The sequence below is a fragment of the Bombus flavifrons genome, chromosome 9, assembly GCF_040668555.2.
Source record: "Bombus flavifrons isolate JBK064 chromosome 9, iyBomFlav1_principal, whole genome shotgun sequence".
Lineage (NCBI taxonomy): Eukaryota > Metazoa > Arthropoda > Insecta > Hymenoptera > Apidae > Bombus > Bombus flavifrons.
The window spans coordinates 7,679,649-7,695,618 of NC_138450.1; the positions used below are offsets into that span (position 1 = coordinate 7,679,649).

The 15,970-nt window shown below is 36.9% G+C and overlaps 1 protein-coding gene across 1 annotated transcript in view; it reads right to left on the reverse strand.

Annotated features, from left to right (window-relative positions):
* Positions 1–1,816: 1,816 nt before the first annotated feature.
* LOC138183571 (protein tramtrack, beta isoform) overlaps positions 1,817–15,970 on the reverse strand; it is an 83,088-nt gene continuing 68,934 nt past the window's right edge. The window contains exon 5 of the mRNA XM_069120688.1: positions 1,817–2,267. Coding sequence (XP_068976789.1) covers positions 2,017–2,267 — 251 coding nt within the window. The 3' untranslated portion in view covers positions 1,817–2,016. The remainder of the gene's footprint in view (positions 2,268–15,970) is intronic.

Here is a 15,970-nt window from a genome sequence, read left to right on the forward strand (position 1 = left end):
AATTTTCAAGCTCGTTGGACATTCGTTTGTCACATCTATCCTCTTTCTCTTCTACTTTTATTCTCCCTTCTTGCTTTTTTCTTTTTTTGTTTTTACAGACACTCTCCATCGAAATCGTAGATCTAGATATCTCGTAGATCCTTTGTTTGTCTATCTTTCGTTCCGCTTTCGAACGATCGTACGATACGATGAACGTTCCAAAGTTAGGGGTATCGACGCAGAAGTTGAAGAGGGAAGAGAAGGAGGATCGAACGCGACTAAGAGAATCAAAAACGGTGGGGAAACAGAAGTGATCGATCGACGATCGATCGATCCACGCGCGACCACCGTCCAGTCCAAACGAGCCAGTCTACAGAAACTTCGTTTACTATTTACACGAATCCTAGCGAGTTTCGGTGTCTCCCGATTTGTACGATCGTCTACACGCGAAGAGGTACAATCGATACCACTCAAGAAACGAGAATAACACCGCACCGTTTTGTCCCAGAGGAGACCATTCGAAACGCTATCATCGATCGATTGTCCTCGCAAAAATTCGGACTCCGTGCCAGCTTCCATCAATGTGTTTCCTTCTTTCTTCTTTTTTCCGGTTATTCCGCTTCTTTTTTTTTTTTTTTTTTTTTGGTTTCTCTTGGTTTGATCGTTCTTCGTCCAAGTTCAGCCTCCTCTTCGGTTATACGCGATCACGCCGACGATCGGAGAGACGTCGCAGTGAGAAGTTGACGAAACGTTCAACATACCTATTAGAAATCATTCGTTGCATGAATTTACCCCGCGAACTGCGTCTTTCTTTATGCTTTTTCGTAAGAAACTGTCCCCAACGTGAACCTAAATATCTCGAAGGAAAACTGGTTCAAGATGTCCAGACACTCGACTATACTGTTTTCTATTTGTTAAAAATTGAAATCTTAAATCACTCGTCTTGATAGAAGGTTTGATCAATTCGAGTATTCGAGAAACCTTCGCGAGCTTGTCAAAATCGACTAAAATTATCTTTAAACACCCGAGGCTTCTTGAACATTTTTGGAGCTTTGAGTTGCTGAAGTGCCTCGAAGGAAGCGCAGCGTGGAAATTCTAAACGGTAGAAACCAGCAATGGGACGAAACGAATCAGTTTAATTTAACGCTTTAAGTTTGTTGAAAGTGGCGTTTCAACTAAATATATTTCACTTTGCAATTTAATTTCTTTTTTCTAAGTTAAAATCACGATACCTTTTTAACGTTGACTTTTTCGTGGAGCTCTTATATGCGACTCTATTTACAGATATAACGATATCTCGGTATAAATGCACCAAGTTCATGATCAATTTCCACTCGATCTCTAAATTTCCAAACCACACGCGTTCCAATAAATTCTTCCAACATTTACTACAAGTATATACCTCGTCCCATCACTGATAATATTTGCACACGCGACGAACGAACTAAATACTAAAGAGTAATAGCAGGAATTTGGTAGTCGAATATCGTTGCATAGCCATCCACTTGACGATTCTACCATTTCAAGCCTCCTCGAACCAACTCTCGAACTCTCCATCTCGTGGTCTTGAAACGCGAGAATCCTCCGAATAGCATTACCACTCATCCTCGCGTGAAAATCTTCCTCTCTGTCCATAACTTCGAAATATATATATACCCCGTGCCACTATCGTCGTGTTTATACTCGAAAACTCGTACTTCGCTTCGAAGCCTTCAGAACTCCAAGAACCCGTCAAGGTGCCATTACCGACACTCAACGACAATAATACGCGAATTACATTGGAAAAAGTAAAAGTCAGACGTGGAAAATATCAAAGCAATTCCCTTCGAGGGAAACAAAAAATGGAAAAAGATCGGTCGAAGGTCTGGTTTAAAAGTGCTGTATGCGTTCTCCGCGTAGATAAGGGTTCAAAAATCGAGCGTCAATGCTCGGTCAGGGCAGCCCGAATCCGAAGAAAGGCGCGATGGGCCTGTCGTCGAAGAGACGAGGAGGCGGAAGTGGCGGTGGCCTCTTCCTTCGCGGGGCAATCAGCGTCCTCTATAAGGACCCTTTGGCAAACACTATCTCCCTGTGCTTGGTGCGTATGTGCGAGCGGAGGGTGTCGATCCTGCTGTATGTAGCCGGGCAATACGGGCACAAGGACCTTTGGGCGGTGTGTATGTGGAAGTGGTGCCAACGGTTGGTCACCTGTTTGCCGCAGGCTCGGCATCTCCACAGCGCCGGCGAGCCGAGCGACACGGCGAACATCTCGTGATAAGAAAGACCGACCGGCACGTTGGGCACCATACCTGAAAACCCAACACGCCGTCATTTCGATTTTGCTTCCTTTCTAACCATCTGCTTCTCTTTCTTTTTTTTTTTTTTTTTTTGTTTTTGACCCTTGATGGTTTTGATTTTTTTTTTACTCTTTCGTTACTTGTTTGAGCGTTTGGTGTGTATGTATTTCTGTCTGCTTGCTCGCTCTCGATAGTTTGTGAAGTAGGCGAAGAATTTTTGGAAATATCATAAATTTAATACTTTGACTGTTATGTAAGATATATTTGCAAGGTATGCAGAACGCCTTGTAGCGTGTGCTATCATTTAGAGGATAATCCGTGTGTATGTGAAAAGACAAGACAGTGTAGAATTTGTTCTACATTCTTTCGATGGGGTAGGTTACAAACATTCGATCGTTGGTTTATCTGTCTCGGTGCGCGCCCCTTTTATTTAACTGGTCGCTTACTGTCGTGCGAATTATAATAACGAGCTATTAACGACTCGGTTCGACATGTTTAAAGGCATTTCGACTTTTTAGAGAATTAACGCGTAACATCTTTTCGTGTAATATGGAAACGTATAACAGAACAGTCAAGATGTTAAAGGTAGGTTTTAGGTCAGTTTTCGGAGGAAAAGCTGATAAAATTTTAAACGTCGATCTTCTGGCTTGAATTCTTGCGGCCCTTAAAATAGTCAGTGTTTGTTAAAACAGGGACAGTTCCCGGAAGAAAACTCTTAGTCTCTTATAACGTGTAACAAGGTATAACAACTGTAGAGTTTACAAATTTTGGTCGTTTAGAACCATTTCTCAACGAGAAACCCAATTAGAACATTTCAAGCGTCAGGTTTCTAAGCTTGTAATGACAATAATAAAGGCACGAAGAAGCTTCCTAATCAAGCTCACGAATTTCACCGAGTTAACCAATGTAATAATATCACATTTATGATAGAAATTTGTGTAAAAGTGAAGGGAAGAATTTTACCATCTACATCTTTGTATTATCGAGAGGGCAAGTGACAATGGTTCACGAATTTATATGAACACTTACCATGGAAAACTTTTATGTCTACGTATGTTAGACGAAACATTTTAAAATTTGATTAGTAACAATACACGACTATCACGACTATATTGGCAACATTTAAAGCCAACCGAAAAACATATACAGAAATTACGCGCCACTTATTGCAAACATATATTTAGTAAAAACTTAATATACAGTATGAACAAACACACAACAATTATTGTTAAACCGGTCCCACTGAATATTGCGATATAATTGATCGTTTAAATGTGATTTTGCCATATCCACGAAACATATACACTAGTTGCTCAATTTACGAAGTATCCGTTCCACGTGGAATGAAATTCGCATAATTAAAGTCTGTCAATATAAAAGAAACACCTATTTATTTCAAATAGCTTAACAAAAAAAAAAAAAAGTAAAAAGCGTAAAAAAAGTGCCGCATATACTGAGGACCAGTGTATACGTTCTTACCAAATATCCTATGATTTCTTTATTTCCAAATTTATGACAAACTTTTGCCAGTATAATTACAGCAGCCGAGTCTCGTAACATAACAACGTTAAGAAAATTTCCAAATTTCAAGATGTTTCACATAACGGATACGATATACTCGTAAAAGTTTTTCTACAAAAGTTCGAATACATTCGTAAGCCTGTGTATGATACAGATACGTAGCGTAGGTGTGTGAAAGCGGGCAACGTGTACATGGAAGCAGCAAACAAAGAGGCTCTCAACTCTCAACAATTCATTCACGCGCGTACAAGCGTCATCCCTCTCGCATCATCTCTCCAGGATACAGAAGCCTCGGCAAACGTGCCGAGATGGGATACTCACGTTTCATAGCGACGCAACCATAGACACAGTCGGCGAGGAAAAATGCTCGAACGTTTGCCGATATTATCGAGGGATTACCTGAGAACGGTGCCCGGCTTCCGTACGCCTCTAATCCTTCTGACGAGCACGTGGCAAAGTTATGATTGCGCTAGACGATGATCGATACCGAAAGAATTATCGTATCGGCCGTAGAATCGTTGAGCTATGGTGATAAGTCCTCCGGTGTGGCTCAAGGTATAAGTGGCTGGCGTTCACCTGCTTCTTGTTCCTTGGATAACACGTGTATTCTCGTGGTGTGTAGGATTTCGTGGAAAACATATATCGAGGAACATATTCGGGCAGGAGGATTTGTGTGATTGGTTCGAGTGACGAATCGAGGGATCTTAAACATTTGGTAAATAGTACGATCTTAAATCGTAGCGATGTTCGTTGAGGTCTAAGCAACATTCGACGTTCTATTTCAAATGATTCGTAGTTTACATCATACACTCTGTAAATTAGTTTCGAAAGGAGTTTAGAATTTTCATTTACTTGCATATTTCCCGAGTTGAATGTCTATGTTGGTGTGCTTTTATCGAGTTAGCGAGTGATGTAAAAAGATATGTTTTATATGTCACGAATAAAGCAAGATCGAATGAAATAGAATTTCGAATTTAGTTTAACAGAGGATCACTAACTATATAGAAACTGGTGTGTATAAAAGGTAAAAATACTCCAATATTATACAAGGAATCTAATGAATTGCAAGTTGCTCAGGCCTGGTCTTTACACTTTGCCTGTTGCCTGTTGCCTGTTTTCAATCTGAACGTAGTCTATGAGGTTCCGAGAGATTGAAAAAGGATTAAACAGATGTCCGGAGTGTCAGATTCGAACAGATGAAACCTGTTGATTATCTTAATTCGATTTTAAAATTCATAAGAAATATCCTAGATGCTCTGACCAGTTATAAAAATCACAAAACTTAATTCAACTTCTCTTTTTACCATTTCCCGAAATTTTCTCTCCTTTAATTTCCAATATTCCTACAACCCGAGAGGAAAATGCCTCAACGAAGTTGATCATACTTTTCAAAGTAATACCATCCCTGTCCAAATCCTGATTCAGCAAACTCTAACCACGCAACACTCTGCATAAAATTGCCAAACGATATTCATAAACTGTAAACTATTTCTGCCCCCCGCTCCTACGGAATAACCTTCTTCGTGCATTTTTCGTGATCGCAGGTTCTACTAATCTCTAACGCTCACGAGCTCTAAGCTAATCTGAAATGGTAAACAACGACGTTAGTCGCAAGGAAAACTGTTCTAGCTGCGTGGTAAAACGCGATCGATCGTTAACAAGGGCTAGAGAACGACGGTGTACATAGAGTATCGGACTCGATTGAATATTTCACTCGAGCCAGAGTTATTCGAAGGCGGTGCTCTGCCACGGCGCCGCCGTTTCTGATAATCCGTGCCGCGTGAACACAACTATACCGTCACGTTATGCCGTCTGGTTATCGACATCATGTACGGAGAAGTTTGCACACGATCTATCGGGCAACGCGCCACGAGTAATCCTATTTGAGTCTGATCGTTGAGCCTCGACTACACGTGAGCCGGTCGTGATACACGCTAAAATTATATACATACATATATAAGTACTTTCTCGTACACACATCTCTCCAGTAGCAACTGCTTCTCGGATTCTTGTGAATTTTCGCGACTCAATCATCGTTCACGCACGTTCTTCGACAAAATTTCGTCTTCAGTGAAAAACCGAGGGAAATATTGTGAACAATGGGGAAAGGATGAATTTTGTGTAGGTAGTGAACTCTGATTTACTTTGATGGAATTGCGATTAGGATTTTTCGAAGTGTGCTAATTGTTTTTCAAGTATTTCATTTTTTTTTTTTTTAGAACGAAACTTAAATTTTAAATCGCTTGTTTTAAAAATAAGGATTCTTCAAATTTTTAATCAATTTAATCGATTCCCAGTCGTTAATTGAAAATGTATATTTTCGTTTTATACGTTTCTAAAAAATGTTTGATTTTTAATCTCCAGCGTGCTAAAATAAAATAAAATTCGAATTATCGAGGAAGCGATTAATCTCATCCAGTTCGATTTTCGTTATAATCTGGTCGGTGCGATATTCCTAAATACTTAAACGATTCTTAATCAATTTCCCAAAGTACCCGCAGACTTCCAGTCGAAAGCTTTTAAACTTGAACCAACTATTTTCATCTTGAAAATTATTTATTCCATAACCACATTTTCGTATATCTATTAATCCACAGATATGCATACATTTATACAATTCAAGTTTCTCCGTAATCGTTTTGTAAATTCGCTTAAACCTAACGTTACCGATAGAAAACTCTCAAAATGGAAGGTCCTCGGCGCAACGCTAAATATCCTCGAATTTTTTACCGTACAAACTTTTACATGACTGCTAGATACAAGTACTGAAAAGTACAGTTAACCACAGTTACCGTTCGATTACTTTAAACCAACGAGCTTGCCAACTAACCAACTAACTTCCTCCAACAATGCTTAACGTCTATCCTTAAATCTCTCCAAGTTAAAAAATTGGCAAAATCTTACATTTTTAGGAATTACGAAAACTTTGGAAAATTTAGAATATCACGAGTCACGTTTGTGAAATTTCATTGATTTTCACGTTGTTCGTTTTTACATTGTTAACGTTAATTAAGTGAATCTCTTCTGTCTGCTATTTCCTTTAAGAGTATAACATTCCCCCCTTACCCCATAAATTTAAATATCACTTTCCATATGTTCCGACGAATATTTTTAGTTCCACTGTTACTTTATGTTTATCTCAATTTTCTTTTCTGTTTTTATCAAATTTGTATCCTTCGCTCACCATTCTTTCAGCACGTTGCCAATTTTTCTGATTAAAGATCCAACACAATTAAGAAAACAGTAATTTCGATACACAGAGAACTACTGTGCATTTTTAATTCTCTCTCTCTCTCTTTCTTTTAATGTTTTTTTAGACACTTTTTTAAGCGTAACGTCACGTTTTCGCGGGTAACTTCGCGATAGAATTCCAGATTACGCTCCGCACTTTCATTCTATCACGTTATATTCGGAATTCTAAATTTAATTCTGAAAATTTGCTCGACAGCAAAGAACGGCGGAACTTATGAAACAACTTAATAATAACTTTTGCCGATTCGTTAATAGGCCAAAGTAACCCGGCTAGTTCCTCTGATGTTAAACTGCGTGTCGTAATAACCTGTACACGAACCGAAATCGCAAAACGCGACCATATAATCGTGCTTTTGCGATTTTAGATGTCGAACGAATGACGCTCGTTCTAAAAAGCCGTAATGGAAACGTCGCTAATCGACGAAAGTTTACGAGCAAAAACTGAGCGGGTAAATGACACCATCAGATGAGAATATTAAAGCGGAAGCTTGCGAAAGTTTCAAACGATATAAAACCGGAATTCATTGCAACTGCAGTCTTAAAGATATGGCCGAACCGTTCGCCAAATTACGTTCGTTAATTAAAAATTCTTTAAGTATGCGCCTGTTCGTTCGTCAATTAATACAGGGTGTTTAAAGAAGTGGGCGATATTTTCCGCGCTGATAATCATAGCGATTTAAGTTGAATCTTTGAGAATTTTGATTTTGTATTAAATTACCTACTATTTTATTATTTAAATAAATATTATCTCGTTAGTTCCATAATTAATTCTTTTTTCTGTGTTTCCACGCCTTGAAAAAATATACTCACTTTTTTTTCTAATAATCAACGCGGAATATTATTTTATGAAAAATAACATTGGTCTAACTTAAACCGCTATGATTCGATTTCAGAATTATATTTCAGCGAAACGATTTGGATTCTACTCTAAAACACATCCTGTACGTTTTTCTTTTTATTAACGACGTTTCCATTATGGCTAGTTAATGGGGATGTTAGTGACACAATACGCATCGTCTTTTCTCGCTTAAACTCTATTTACGTTAAATTTTATATATCGTTAAATGTTCAACGTGATTTATATAAATCGGAAGTTCAACTTTCGCCAGTTAATAGTACTATTTGCGTTATAATTATTCGTTTAAAAAATTAATTTCATCGATAAGAAAAGGAGGAAAGATGCAGATGCTTTATAAGGGAGGTATTTTGTTTCTTCGAAAGAAACGTTAAGGGAAGCTTTCTAACGAAGCGGTTTCTGGCAATTTCTCAGAGTTCCGTTTCACGTACTTTTTCTCAAAGACAAGTACGTTTAATCGCGGCTAGCGTAATCAAAAGTTGTTTGTATTGATTCTTTCCATTTAACCGCAACATCCTCTTCAACTAAAAAACGAGGAACGTTCTTCGAACAGAGCTTTCGAAGATTTACGTAGACACTTGAAAATATCGATTCAAGTCGCGTGGCTATCGAGTCAATTGAAAAATTAGGAAACTTCACAGCGAAGATCATCTGTGAAATTCTTATAATTTCATATTTAGTTACTAATCAGAATATCGCAAGTAAAAATAGAATTTTTTATCCCTGTAGACACTTCTAAAATGAAAAATTTCTATTAAATAGATTCTAAGTACGAAAATAAATACGCTCGTTCAATATTTTTGCGTAAGAATCAAAAATCAATCATTTAAACTATTTAATCCTATCACACAACCAACAACGTGTTACGCGAGTCTCTCGATGTGGATCAACCCTTCCAAACATGGACAACGTGTAATCGGATTGTTTCATACACACGAAATGCCTCTGTTCAGGAAACCAGAGAGCAAAAGCGGTCGGAAAAGCGAGGAACGTGGGTCACGAAAGAACCAATATTTGTGCGAATCACATGGTCACTGCTATTAATGGGACGAACTACTAAATTCAGGATCGACAAAGAGAGAAATAATCTCTCGAAGAAGCATTGGAATTCGGTATCCAGCATCTCGATATTTTCTTCAATCCTTTTGAAACTAACAGGATAATACTATCTATGAAAATTTTTACAAAATCTTTTATTAATTTCTACTATATCAGATACGTCTATAATTTTACATCAATTGTTTTGCAGTTGATTTTGAAATTAATCTTCGCCGATGAATCGCCCTTTTTCCTTTACAGATTATTTTGTATGTTATTTGAAAATCTTCAACTTTAACTTGCTTCTGCTAACTTGCAATTCCGTAATTATAAAAGTTTGCAGTTAAGGGACGACCCAGTTAGCAAGTTAAACAACGTGTCTACTAAATGTCTGCTTCTTATAAACTCGTGAACAACGGCGAGAATTTGTTCCTCAGATTGGATTAGAACGCTTCGATGGATACAGGGGGTGAGGACATCGATTTGAATAGGTTCGCGTATTTGTGTTAAGGCAATGTACTGTGGCGAATATAATACGTTCATTTGTAATTCAGAGCGTTGAGATGTAAAAGGTATTTTTTAATAATCGTTGCCATCGACGAAGTTGATATTAACAGAATTTCAATTTTCCCTATGGAATTTAAATAAAACTGAAATGTGGGAAATTTAAATGCAGAAAATTCAAATTCGGAGTGTGTATGCGATTGGAAGTTTGATGATAAAAGTCTTTTATTCCAACCACGAAAATAGTAGAATGTCCAACCAATGAGCATTGTTATTTAGAAAATTGAAATGTAGGAAATTAGAATTTGAAACATGAAAAATTGAAATTTGTAATCTACCTGCGAATGTAGATGAATATCGTAAAACATTAAAAGGCTCTGATTTCGTTTCATTTTACGCTGGTGCGAAGGTATTTGCATTTCGCGAAGTGAAATGCTACAACGCAGCAGAAGTAGCGCCAGTTTAATGGAACTTTATTTTCCGTCCATATTTTCGACATAGAACAACACGAATGTCATTTTACCCCTTTTTACTCTACCAGTCTCGTGTGTATAGCAAATGAAGATTTAATTAAACCTTTCGCAACAATTATAAGTTTAATTAGAGAAGCTGCTTAATCGCTGTTTTCGTCTCTGTATTACTGGAACGCCCTTTATGTAATTGCAATTTTACAGAAAATCGTACAATCTATAAAACTTCAAATTCTAAAGATTAAAAGCACGTAGAAGGTACAGTTCGTTTACATTTTATAACAACCTCTTTCGCTTTGACATTTTCTCTTGTCGCTGGGAAACTTAACATGTATGGATCTCGACAAAACGTATTTTAAAAAGGTGCATGAAATAAGAGATTTTTACTATGAGATACGTTTCGTCATTTTCTGAATATATTTCATATAATGAAAAGTAATTGCTGATAAAAAGGAAAGCAAATTTTGTTACATTCTTTAACATGCTAATTTTCTACGTTTGACGTTACACAAGAACCATACCAAACGCGAGGTACGAACTTTTAAAAATCTAGGACAGGCCGAAACGAATTCAATTTTCAGTCTACCAAGTCAGGGGTTATCGATTTCACAGTCACCGCCTGTCCCTTTTCCCTTTTACAAAGCTGCAGGGTTAAAAATTTGATAAAGTTCGACGAAATTGATCAAACGAGTAATCCTGCGGATCTACTGATTTTAAGGAATATTTGCATCCGTTCAGAAAGATAATCTTTCAGACACAGATACGTAACAACGTGCAATAAACTATCACCTGCTATACGAAACTACAACTTTTTTACAACTAATAAACTCGAGCAATCCATGTTTTACTATGCCGGAGGAAACCAGATACCAAAAGCGCTTATATTTAATTAGTTTGTTAAATTTAATTGTTTCTTGTCAATCAAAGTTGCGTAATCGCTATTTCCATCTCTGTATTACCGAAACAGCCTTTATGTAACTACGATTTTACGGAGAGTCACACGTTGCATGAAACTTCCACTTCTGGAGATTAAAAACACGTCGGAGGAAAGTTCATGGACATTCTTCAGCTAGCAATTTCGCTTGGATTTTGCGGATCTAACCGAAAGCAACGTGCACGATCGATCTGCCTAACCATCTCGACAAAGCAGAAAAATATCGTTTCCACGAGGAACATAAAACTCAACATAGCTTTATCAAATTTTCCATTATCGAAATCACTCGGTTTTACAACGGGACCGGGCGCGATACGAAGGAAACGTTTAAGTTGAGGCGAGCCAGACAATATCTCGACACAAGGGACCCGGTCGCTGGCTGGTCTATCGTTTCCAGTTTGTAATAACGTTTGAAACTAAGAGTGCCAGGCTATCAGAAGACCCGCGGTTGCCGCGTCGAACCTTGGAACAGGAAATCCGTGCACCGAGCGGAATTCGTCGAGTTTAGGAGAGCGTAAAACGTTTAAGTATAGCCATCAAATTTTCCGCTCGCACATTTACGATGTTGGACCCAGCACGTTGGTCCGCTGGGAAGCTGAGTCGAATCGAATCACCGCCTGTCTCAGAATTAATATCACCTTGGTGGGAACGTTGGTGCGAATCGGCACTGCAAACGATTGAGAAATTTCGATTTTCGGTGCCCTCCAACAGCTGGCTGGATTAGAGAAACTGAACGCTTCAGAGACGAAATTTCAAGAAATTGTGTTTGTAAGAAGGGATTGTGTTACGTCGCGCAAGGCATCTGTACGCCATCCGGCGCTGCTTGACCGCCAACGGTCTGCGCACCGTCCTTCGACCCTCAATAAATCCAAGGAACCCGTAAAACGACAGCTTTTAATGCTATTGTTTTGACATATGTCGTCAATTTACGGAATAAGCTCCATATCCTAGAGATGCTTTCTGTTTATAGCCAGTTTAGAAAGGCCCTTAGATTTACTACACGCTATTAGGAAACCCGGAGAAAGCAGGTAGTGACTTAGCAAAAATCGAATGTTTAATTACCGGGAAATCCAGCATGTATTTTCGGCCTATCGCGGGGAGACGCGGTTGCGAGAGTGCGCGTCAACGGGAGTCGTAAATTCCCGTTACGATTGCAAGAATCGACACCACGAATAGATCGATCCCCTTATTTCGGCTAGGATAATAGGGGTGATTGAATAAGTATAACACTGTGATTAACAGAGCTATAAACGTTATATATTTTCAACACTTTTACACTGATATGTAGTAACGTAGACGATATCCTAAGATATAACGTAGTCAAGGAACGAGTAAGAGAGACAACCGAAGTAGCCTCGTAATCGACAGGATGAATGTTGTAGGAACACTGTAGTTCGTTTTCGTAGGATTACAGAAGAAAGCTCGGTGTGGGTGTTTCCCTTTTTATTAAGGACGTGGATTCGTTGTTCACACCTTTCGTGAGTAGAGTGAGGGCAACGACCTACGATGTCCATTGGTTTAAGTCAATGTTAAAGAATGACCAGAGGGGATGGAGCCTCCTACCAATGTTGCTAGGTGATGTCTTGTTTAACGGAAAACCTGGATTTCCCGGTGATTAAACATTCGTTTTTTGCTAAGCAAAAACAATAGCATTAAAAGCTGTCGTTTTACGGGTTCCTTGGATTGTTTAATGGATTTTTCACGCCTGTTTTAGACAGAGAAAATGCTCTTTTACGCTGTGTACTCGATCTTCTAAATAATATGTAGGTCTTTGTATTACGAAATGATTGTCAGTGTGGTAACGATATTTCCTTTCTACATCTAACTTAGAATATATTATAAGTCACTTACAGAGTTACGAGTAATTTATTTAATTAATTGAACAAACGATGAAAGAACAGGTTTATTAAAAAAAGTTGGTTTCAGAGTACATGTGCGCGTATATTGCTGAACGTAAGTATTAAAATATGTGTCGATTGATCCAAATTGTTAAAAGATTTAATTAATAAAACACATGTTTGACGTTATACTAAAACTGCCAGACTCGTCGAAATGATTGATTTTAGGGTTTTTTTATTTTTGCTATTATTAAAAACATGCAGGTGGTTTCAGCAAAGTTAATATTGTCTTTTATTGAAACAGAAATGTAGCTGTATGTAATATCGATATATTTTAATCACACCACTCTAATTTTTCATTCGCCCACAATTCATTAACCCTGCTGTATATCGTTTATATCATTATCGATCTAATTATACTTTTTTACCGTTAAAAATTTGTGAAAAATGTGAGAGAATATTTATCAATATTAGTTTAATTAATTATCAATAATTTTATATCATAAGAGTTTCTTCTAAAACGAGTTAATTATCGATTAAAAATCTTTCTATTCTTAAAACGAAAGCAAGATTGTAAAAATAAAAATTCGAAGACGCAAGGCAAACGTACGTATAAAAAGAATTGGGGTTCAGAAAAATCCCTACTAGAATTTGTCTGTATAATTAAATATCGCTATATATCTTTGGCTTTGTTTCACAATTCTCCCGTCATCTCTAATTTTTTTTCACAATATGAAACGCGTTGTTTATAATAATTCTAAATTTATATTGTCCTACATATACAATCACTACTGAAGGGGTAACTGTGTTTAATCTGTACAAAACTTAAGAGTACTGGTTCTTAAACTTAACCACGCTACTCAAGTAGCTACTTAAGTAGCTACGTAAATGTTTAAAATATTCATACACCTTCGCTGAAAAGGCTTAAGATATTTTGCCATTTTTTTTTTCTTTTTTTATAATTTGATAAAGCCTGATATTATGAACCTTAAACTACTTTTATTTTTTAGCAAAACAGTTCGTATACCAGCAGCGTTGTATACCTATTTTAATGCATAATGCAGGTAACTCGAGTCCTTACGAGCGAAATAATTCCCATCATAACCAGTTTTTCTGTGATGTAACGTTATATGAATATAAATATCACGAGTCTCCTAGAAATAGCAAAGGAGCTGGAAATAAGATGCAAAATAAGTATCGAGCGCTTATAGCGACGTATATTAAAAATTACTCTAATATTCTCCTTTTATAGGCTTACAGCGAAAATACGTACCTCTATGTATAAAAGAATTGTAATTAAAGGTTCCCGTTAATCATGTGAATTAATATTTATAACAGACGCTTCTCCTTACAAGTTAAATATGAAAAATTCGGGATATACAAAGCTTTATGCAAAGGTGCACACCAAACAAGTGGATTAAGATTTGTAAAAATTCCAGAACTGGAAATTGTTGGAAAATGTTTGCTTTGGCAAAAATGACAATTTAAATGGGCGAGAGAATATCTTTCTAACGAATACTTGGACCCACGAGAATCTTAAATTGACTAAAAGCGAGCTTTGCTCAATTTTGCGAATTTTTACACGACAATACGTTCTAGGATGATTCAACTACTAGAAGAAGACAATATCTTCCTCTAAAGTCCATTTCTTATGAAATCTTCGATTACGACTAATGAAAATATTAACATGCGCAACTATCAGAGTTTTCTTTCCACAAACGAATATCTGAGTGAAATAGACTGAAACTGAAGAAATTAAGTAACAAAAATTCGACGATCTAACGTAGATTTCTATGTGTATGTAGCCTATACATAACAGGAAACGACAGAAAATATGATATCCAATATTGGCAGAAGTTTTCTCAATTTTAGGTTTCTGCCAATAATAAACTAACTTTAAATTCTGAGCCTTGAATTGTAGCTCGTATATCCATCGCTCATAAAAATTTCAAAATATAGATATTTATAAATAATCTCTAGAAATTATTAAATTCTTTGTCTTTCTAAAATTGTATACAATTACAGCTAACTTTGGGCAATGAAGTTTGAAGGACAGTGGATATTTAGATCGTTTAAGAGTTAAGATCAATAGCAGGATAGAATATCCGTACGTCTCTATGAATCTTTGAAACGAAGACGCCATTGATCTACGGAAGTTGGTAGAAGTTGAGATACCAAGATACATAACACAGAACATCTGAGTGTCTTACACGTATCTTCTAAGTGTAGATGCACGTGGTTTACGTAGAAGTTTAAAGGACAGAATGGTGTCAATAGATTATTTAGATCTCTGTGTGAATCTTTGAAGCGTGTGCTTCATTCTGTACAAGACTTGCAACTTTGTGATAGGAAGAATGATATAATTGTAGTTGATATAAAAGTTGCAAGACATATAGCCTACGCAAGTGTTTGAAACATTTTTATATCCAATTACGTAAACTTACGAATGCGATTAAAGAGGTAGAAATTAAATAGAATATCAAGTATTAAAACGAATGTTTAATTTATGTATTTCGTAAGTTTCAAGTATTAAATTTTGATCACCATAGTTGTAAAGATTCATATATCATTGAATCCCTAAAAAAGATGCTTCTATATTTCATATACAGGGTGGTTGGTAACTGGTGATACAAGCGGAAAGGGGATGATTCTACGCGAAAAAAGAAGTCGAAAATATAGAATAAAAATTTTTCGTTTGAGGCTTTGTTTTCGAGAAAATCGACTTTGAATTTTCGCTCGGCACTTTATCACATCTCGTTATAACGGATCTCACTGTAGATCGTTGTCTCGATGGAAAAATTAAAAAAAAAAGAAAGAAAAATTAAAAAAAGAATTTTTTATTCTATATTTTCGACTTCTTTTTTCGCGTAGAATCACCCCCTTTCCGCTTGTACCACCAGTTACCAACCACCCTGTACATAGAAATTGAACGTCTATTAATGATGTTGTAAGAAAGAAAAATCAACGTAATACTTTCCATACGTGCAATTTCACGAATCACGAGGAAGAAATGTATGAACATTGCATATTTTACAGCATATCTTAATGCAATGCAACGCAACTGAACGCTTAAAGTCTCACGATGAAAGTTCAACGAAATATACAAGTGCACAACATAACGAAATATCTTTGGCAGTCACAAAATGACAAATTCATTACGTACATCGTGTTTCGCACCGAAGCATCGACCTAGAGGAATAAATCGTCTACCCTATTAACGAACGCCACTGAGGTACGATCCTATTAGATAAATACATCCTCTGTCATTATACCTCACTTTGCTTTAATCTGAACACATACGA